General features: G+C 41.7%; 1 protein-coding gene across 1 annotated transcript; it reads right to left on the bottom strand.

Moving 5' to 3' along the window:
- Positions 1 to 556: 556 nt before the first annotated feature.
- Positions 557 to 2,382, bottom strand: LOC113706068 (isoleucine N-monooxygenase 2-like). The gene is made up of 2 exons (XM_027227959.2): positions 1,618 to 2,382; positions 557 to 1,153 (listed from the first exon to the last, which is right to left on the bottom strand). The coding sequence occupies exons 1-2, from the start codon at positions 2,371 to 2,373 to the stop codon at positions 557 to 559; spliced, it is 1,353 nt and encodes a 450-aa protein (XP_027083760.2). The 5' UTR covers positions 2,374 to 2,382.
- Positions 2,383 to 8,749: the final 6,367 nt, after the last annotated feature.

The raw sequence follows: 8,749 nt of genomic DNA on the forward strand, positions 1-8,749 counted from the left end.
CTTTCTCTTGAAACATAACAGAGAGACTTCATTTAATTCTAGCCAGGATACACAGAAGTTACCCTACGAGGGTTAGGTTCATTTAAGATACACAGTACAAGTTATCTCGCTTCTCCTATGTTGAATTAATAAGCAACGTAAACTCCCTCCAAGACTCAACCCTTAAAAGCGTTAGGTTCAAGTGACGATCTCCCCTAGTCTTGGGCTACATTGGATGAGCCCATTTAAACATTAGAACTTCTATATTTTGATAATATGAAAGCATAAGCATTGTAGGAATCATAACTTCAAACATACACATTTTATTTTATTTTTTTTCGTGAACATACACATACATGATTCTGGATGATGTAAAATAGGCTAGTTGAGCAGAGATGAGATGATAATAACTGCTCAACCTTGAAGATAATTGACTAATATCTTACGACCATCAACTGTTACACTAAGACACTAAGCATAACTGCAAATATGCGACTCTTAATTTCTACCTAATAGCCTTATCAGAGAGCTGTACCATGTCCAGCCGCAAGACGTTGATAATACACACGTAGTATTGTTATATAATTGCTAACCGTGGTTTAGCAATGGCAAAAAGAGGTGACTCAGTTAAGTCAATCCGTGAAAGACCTCTAGGAATTTCCCAAGTAAAACTGTGAAGAAGCCTAGCTAGCAACATGATAGACATTGTAGAACCCAACTGAACTCCTGGACATCCACGCCTTCCAATGCTGAATGACAAAAAGTGTAATTCTTGATTATTGAGATCCACTTTCAATTCATCCAAATCCTCCAGGTGACGCTCCGGCTTGAACTTGAGAGAGTCCTCCCAAATTCTTGGGTTTTGGCCAAGTCCAAGACGACTTAGCAATACATGACTGCCTTTTGGGATGAAGTAGCCTCCGACAATGGTGTCTTGAGTAGATACGTGAGGAACATTAAACGGCGAAATGGGGTGGAGTCGAAAGGCTTCTTTTATACATGCTTTTAGGTATTTCAGCCGCGGGAGATCAAATTCCTGAACCATTCTATCCCTTCCAACTACAGTGTCCAGTTCTTGTGTGGCTTTCTGAAGTAATTCGGGTTGATTTAGCATCTCTGCTAGCACCCACTCGATAGCATTTGAGGGATTATCCACTGCTGCTAACATTAGTTCCTGTAAAAGTCATGTTTGAAATCAGTTAGTAAGGGAAACATTGATCGTCTACATGTTTTCTCATGCCATGTACCGGTGACATAATTGAAACTTCAAAGCAATATAGAAAATTATGGGACATGGTGAACTTTTTCGAGTAAATTTTGAAAAAATGGAACTTTTTAAATATCAATTCTCAAATAGTGGTGTTTTCCAAACCTCTTCCCAAAGCATGATTTTTTTTATACTCCCACACAAAGGATGAAAAAATGTGTTTAGTGAATGCAATATTTTACTAAAAAACACATTTACAAAATAGATTCATTGATTTGTTTAGGCATTTATTTCTCAAAAAATGCATTACGTAAATATGTTGTTTAGAAAACGTATTATTGAAGATTCATTTCAAAAACTATCATAATTTGAGAATTGCTACCTTATGACTAATTAATGTTTAGAATATGGAGAATAGGGTTTGTCTTTACCATAATTTGTGCTTTGATCTCTTCAGTTGTCAGCAATGGCCTACCAGTTCCATCTCTAAGCATGATCAGGACGTCCAAAAGGTCTTCCTCTTCCTTCTTCAAGCCATTCTTCCACATTTCATTCCTTCTATCAATTTCAGGATCTTGGTACTTTCTCACACTTCCAACAGCCATGCTAAGGATTTTTTCGTGGCCATCCATATCAAAACTCCTCATCCATGGAACATAATCTGATAAACTGAACGCAAACAAATGATCAAGAATTGTGAAGAGTGCTTCAACATGCTCTACTTCCTCAGTCCCTGGTCCTCCATCTTCCGTACCTCTCCCGAAGAATCTTTTGTCGAAAAACAACCTCCGCGTGACATTCCCGCAGTAATGCCTTGCAGCAATTCTTATGTTCACTTCGCCACCGGTCAAAGAATTATTGCATTGATTGAGTATGTAATTAACTAAATGATCAGCTTCTTTGATGCGTTTGCCATGAAGCCAACGGTGTTTAGCAGGCGAAAGCACGCTGGAAATGACAATTTTCTTCATTTTCTTCTGTTGATTGCCTGAAGGAGAAAGAACTGCCGATAGGTATTTGCTGCTGGTAAGTTCTGCAGACATGCAAACAGGCCTGCTGGAGAAAATTGAGTCTTGCTTCTTGAGAAACTCACGAGCTATTTCAGGAGAAGTGACTGGAATGACATGAATGCCACCAAGACGAAAACAAGCGATTTCGGTGTTCATCTCATGCATGATTTTGTGCATCCACTCAAATGTTGGTCTGTTTCTTAGCATTTGGAAAATGCATCCCACAAAAGGCAAGGACTTTGGACCTGAAGGTAAAGGGGAAGGAGGGTTGGATTTTTTCTGTCTAATTAGGCTTGACAACAACATTGGAATGAGCATTGAGAATAGACTCCACAAGATTGAGGAAAGTTCCATGGTTACTGCCAGAGAAGGTTTGGACGTAAAAGTGATGATTTCAGGTATAATTTGTTGGATTCATACCTGTGATTGCATGAACAAATGTGTCAGAGTTGTTAATATTGTCTGTGGTCTATAAAAATTGGACATGGGGGTGCTTTTATAGAAAAATTACTGGTATCCAAGTTTGACTCGGAAGAATTGGGTGTGAATAAGTACGATGTAAGAGGATTCCATCCAACAATGGTCCAGAAAAAGATTGAATTTTATCAATGAGAAAGGAAAATCCCACAAATTCTGGCTTGCATTTTGAAATTGTACTTTTTTGTTCCACACATACAAAATGAGGCCTTAAAATCTAGCATCTTCATTAATCAATCCTATTTACTGTTTGGACATCTCCTGCGTATGTAATATCACTCGGACAACCAAAAGCATGTACATCTTCTGCATTCCCTCTTTGCTACTACTTCCTTCAATCTTGGCCGGTCCATGTGTAATGACCCTAGATATTATAAATACTTTTAGCAGAAATGTATCTGCTATGCTTTCCTTATTAGGAAGTTAGTTAGCGATCCAGAAGTTAGTTACTCTGTTAGACATCCAAAAATAGCATGCTTGCATGCATGCTCATTCAGTTAGGAGGTTAGAACGCAGAAGGATCTAGAGGAAGAAGCTTGTATAAATAAGCCTAAAAGAGGACGGATGGGGCACGCTATCAAACAGAACGAGTTCAGTTTTCTCAATCCCTTTCAATATACCTTCCCTTTCTGTTTCTTCCCTTCCCAATTCTCTCGGTCACTTTTCCCTACCTCCAGTTAACTCTGATCAAAATCAGTGATATCATTACAAGTGGTATCAGAGCTTCCGGTCCTTGGACTAGGAAGCTTAGATCGACATATCACAATGGCGGATGGAACAAGGATGAAGACGATGGAGGAACAGCTCCGCAGGCAAGAAAGCAAGATTCACGGAATTCTGGAATCCTTGGCGGCAGACAAGCAAAGCATGGAGGAGAGGCTGGATGCAGTGAGTGCTGAGCTGGGCAATAAGCTAGATGCGTTCATGTCAGCCATCTCGCAGCAGCTCTCCAGCTTAAACCGTGGAAATCAAGAGAAAGGCATATTAGGATCTCCAGAAGGAAGTTACTCCAGAAGCTCCGACCTGGGGAGTAGAGATCAAGGGGAAAGGAACACTAGGAGTGCCTTCTTCGCTAGTACGCCTAAATTGGAAATTCCAGCATTTAGGGGAAACAATCCTAGGGAATGGATCAGGAAACTGCAGAAATATTGCCAGCTTCTGCTCGGGTACAGGAAGTGGTTGCAGTAGGCCTGGTGTTTTGCAATGTTCTACCTTGCTTCTTTTACACACGTCACATTGCTGCACCCAACTTTCTACCTCCTTCTTCATTCCTGGCCAGAAAAATGGCCCTTTCAACCTCTGATAGGTTCCCAGGTTGCCTGAGTGCCCTCCTAGGTGCGAGTCATGAAGGCAAGTTATCAGCTTCTGTCTCAAGCTCCCTGATGCTCCAATGTAAACCCTGCCTTTATACCTGAGTAATCCCCCACTCAAAGAGTAATTGGGAAGAGAGTCAGGTGTAATGGTCAAGGCTTCGGTTAGCTTAGTTACGGCACTATCCCCCTGGTAACTCTCCAGGACTTCAGATAGCCATGCAGGTTTCATGACCGAGAGGCTGTGTGTAGAGCTGTCTTCTTCATAGCTTCTTCTAGACAGTGCATCAGCCACAAGATTTTCCTTACCTCTCTTGTACTGTATTTCATAATCCAGTCCCAGCAACTTAGTAAGCCACTTTTGCTGTAGGGGAGTGGTTATCTTCTGCTCTAGTAGGTACTTTAAGCTCTGGTGATCTGTCTTGATAATGAAATGATTCCCCAACAAATAATGCCTCCACCTGGATACAGCTGTGATAAGGGATAACAACTCCTTCTCATATATTGACAACCCCAAGTTTTTAGGCCCCAAGGCTTGACTGAGATAAGCAATAGGCCTTCCTTGCTGCATGAGTACAGCTCCTATAGCCTTATGACTAGCATCCGTTTCCAGAACAAATGGTAAGGAAAAATTAGGGAGTGCGAGGACAGGTGTGTTACTCATCAGTTGTTTGAGTTTTTGGAAAGCTAGTTCAGTATGTTCACTCCAGTGGAAGTTTTCTTTCTTCAGCAACTCCGTAAGTGGCTTGGCAATGAGCCCATAATCTCTCACAAACCTCCTGTAATAGCCTGTGAGTCCCAAAAATCCTCTCAAAGCCTTCACTGATGTTGGTGCAGGCCAGTCCATCATGCTTTTGACTTTTGAGGGGTCAGCCTGTACTCCATTACTACTGATAATGTGTCCCAAATACTCCACTTGGGACTGTCCAAAGATGCATTTAGAAAGCTTGGCAAATAAGGAGCAAGATCTGAGTGTTTCTAGGACAGTTTTGAGGTGTGAAAGGTGAGTGTTTGGGTCAGGACTATACACAAGGATGTCATCAAAAAATACTAGCACAAATTTTCTCAAGTAAGGTTCGAATACATGGTTCATCAGGCTCTGAAAAGTTGCTGGTGCGTTAGTAAGGCCAAATGGCATGACTGTGAATTCATAAAGTCCAAGGTGAGTTTTGAAGGCTGTTTTTGGAATATCATCTAGGTACATTCTGATTTGATGGTAACCGGCTCTTAGGTCGATCTTAGTGAAGATCTTAGCACCATATAGCTCATCGAGCAAATCATCAATGATTGGTATTGGAAATTTATCTTTGATAGTCAGGTCATTTAATTGTCTGTAATCAACACAGAATCGCCAAGTTCCATCTTTTTTCTTAACTAACAGAACTGGAGATGCAAATGGACTATGGCTGAGCTGAATAATGCCACTACTAAGCATGTCTTTTACCTGTTTCTCTATTTCATTTTTCTGGTTGTGAGGATACCTATAAGGTGCTAATTTGAATGGTTTGGCATTGGGTATTAAAGGAATTTGGTGGTCACAATCTCTGGAGGGAGGAAGGGATTTTGGCTCCCCAAATACATCTTTGTAGTCCGCAATTAGAGCATCTAGGGGCTGTTGAAAAGCAATATCCAACTGAGTTACAGAGTGTACCTGAGTTCCGGTCCTTGGACTAGGAAGCTTAGATCGACATATCACAATGGCGGATGGAACAAGGATGAAGACGATGGAGGAACAGCTCCGCAGGCAAGAAAGCAAGATTCACGGAATTCTGGAATCCTTGGCGGCAGACAAGCAAAGCATGGAGGAGAGGCTGGATGCAGTGAGTGCTGAGCTGGGCAATAAGCTAGATGCGTTCATGTCAGCCATCTCGCAGCAGCTCTCCAGCTTAAACCGTGGAAATCAAGAGAAAGGCATATTAGGATCTCCAGAAGGAAGTTACTCCAGAAGCTCCGACCTGGGGAGTAGAGATCAAGGGGAAAGGAACACTAGGAGTGCCTTCTTCGCTAGTACGCCTAAATTGGAAATTCCAGCATTTAGGGGAAACAATCCTAGGGAATGGATCAGGAAACTGCAGAAATATTGCCAGCTTCTGCACATTCCCAAGGAGCAATGGATGGAGTTGGCAGAGTTCCACTTGGAGGAGAAGGCGGCAGTGTGGTATCAAGGATTCAGATCTACTAGGAGTAACAAGGTGGAATGGATGGAGTTTTCTGAAGAGCTGTGTAAAAGGTTTGGAACCTTAGGACAGATGGATCCAGTGGAGGAATTCAACAAGTTGCAACTCTCTTCCACAGTCCTAGCATATCAAGAAAAATTTGAGGAGCTGTTATCAGAGGTAATGATTCGAGCCCCACACCTTCCAGAAAACTACTACATTTCCTGTTTTTTGAGTGGATTGCCAGATGAATTGAGATCAATGGTGAAAGCTCACGACCCTAGGACACTGTCCAAAGCCTTTGAGTTGGCCAGACTACAGGAGAATGCCTTTGAAGCCTACCACAGGAAGCACAAACCTCATCAAAGGGCCATGGGTTGGGGAAACTCCACGCAGGCTGCTGCTCAGCAAACTATGGCACCTACCAAACCTGTCATTGCCAAGTCTGTCAAAAAAACACCCCAACACTTCAAGAAAATCACACCAGAAGAGCTGCAGTACCGAAGGGAACATCACCTTTGCTACAAGTGTGGAGAAAAGTTTGGTCCAGGTCACCAGTGCAAGCAGAAGGAGATTCATTTGATGGTCGCAGTAGAAGATAGGCCTGAGGATCTGGAGGAAGGGGAGGTAATTGAGTACCAAGGGGCTCAGTCGGCCAGAGGAGTGGAAATGGCAATACATGCACTGACGGGGAAAATGACTTACAATACCATCAAATTGCAGGGGCTGCTCAAAGGAACCCCCCTGTCAATCTTGGTGGATGGGGGAAGTACTCACAGCTTTGTCAAAAATACTGTGGCTCAACTCTTTCCAGAGATGGTCCAGTCAATCAAGCCCTTCAAGGTCAAGGTGGCTAATGGGGAGTATTTGACCTGTAGTAGGATGATTCCAAACATGAACTGGGAAATGCAAGGTAAACCATTCACTCATGACATGTTTATCATTAACATAGAACCTTATGATATGATCATAGGAGTGGATTGGATGGCTGCACACAGCCCCATCACCTTTGACTTCAGGCAGTTGAACATGACATTTGATAAGGAAGGGGAAAGGATCTGGCTACAAGGAGAGTCGAAGGAGGCGGTACTTAAGCTTCCTAAAGATAATGCTGAGAAGGAAGGACTAAGCACCAAAATCTGGAAGCATGCCTGTGGGCTGAAGATGAGTGGAACTCAGCCTTACAGACAAACTTCGGTAGCAATCAGGAAGAATCTGAAGTTATCTTCCAAGTATTATGGGCCATATAAGGTCCTTCAAAAAGTTGGAAATGCAGCCTACAAACTAGAGTTACCGGCTGGCTCTGCGATACATCCTACCTTCCATGTTTCCTTGCTCAAACCATCTGCAAAGAATCATGTTATAACTCAGGAGTTACCTTTGACTACGGCTGAGGGACAAATCAAGATTGCACCAGAAAGTGTACTGGCCACTCGTGAAATCATAAGAAAAAAACAGAAGATGACTCAAGTGCTGATCAAGTGGATGAACCTAGGCACTGAAGACTCAACTTGGGAGGATGTCACGGTGATACAATCACAGTTTCCAAATTTCCAGCTCAATCCTAGTGACTAGGATTCTTAAGGGGAAGGTATTGTAATGACCCTAGATATTATAAATACTTTTAGCAGAAATGTATCTGCTATGCTTTCCTTATTAGGAAGTTAGTTAGCGATCCAGAAGTTAGTTACTCTGTTAGACATCCAAAAATAGCATGCTTGCATGCATGCTCATTCAGTTAGGAGGTTAGAACGCAGAAGGATCTAGAGGAAGAAGCTTGTATAAATAAGCCTAAAAGAGGACGGATGGGGCACGCTATCAAACAGAACGAGTTCAGTTTTCTCAATCCCTTTCAATATACCTTCCCTCTCTGTTTCTTCCCTTCCCAATTCTCTCGGTCACTTTTCCCTACCTCCAGTTAACTCTGATCAAAATCAGTGATATCATTACACCATGTTTTTCACATTCCTCGATAGTCCCCTGAGTTTAGCCAGCCGCATTAATCAGTTGCACATTTCACACCTTGCTGCGTTATGCTTTAAATGTTCATCATCAACAAAAAACAATGAAACTAAAATAGAACAAAACAAAATCAATAGAATAAACCAAAAATTAAAGGGTAAGTCCATGCAGTACTCTTCAAGCTTATGCTTTCTTCCCACTAGTGCACATTTGTTGTTCAATTAATATGGAATCCATCTCTTGCTAGGGATCATGTTAAACTTCTTTCAATCGTTTATGTTCTTACTGTCATGGAAAACTTATTTCATAATACGAGCAGCCATAGAACTTCTTTATTGGGTTTTCGACAAGCCATGAATCTTCATATGATTCTATGCTGCACCAACATTTTTTAGTGGCCACGGCGAATCAGCCCATCTCTCTCAGTTGATCTTCCTCAATTGAGCCCCAACATGGACCCTAATTATTTTGAATTGGGTTAGGTTAAATATTTCTTTTTTGCGAGGGGAATTGGTAAAAATTAAGAGTTAATGGTTTTGTCGCATGAGTTTCTAATACTAATTAAGAGCCAGAAGTGTGTTTAGAAACCAAAATGGTCCATTTTTTTTTCATTTTGTTCCCAAAACGAAAAGAATACAGTTAACATTG

This window comes from Coffea arabica, chromosome 8c (assembly GCF_036785885.1).
Source record: "Coffea arabica cultivar ET-39 chromosome 8c, Coffea Arabica ET-39 HiFi, whole genome shotgun sequence".
NCBI lineage: Eukaryota > Viridiplantae > Streptophyta > Magnoliopsida > Gentianales > Rubiaceae > Coffea > Coffea arabica.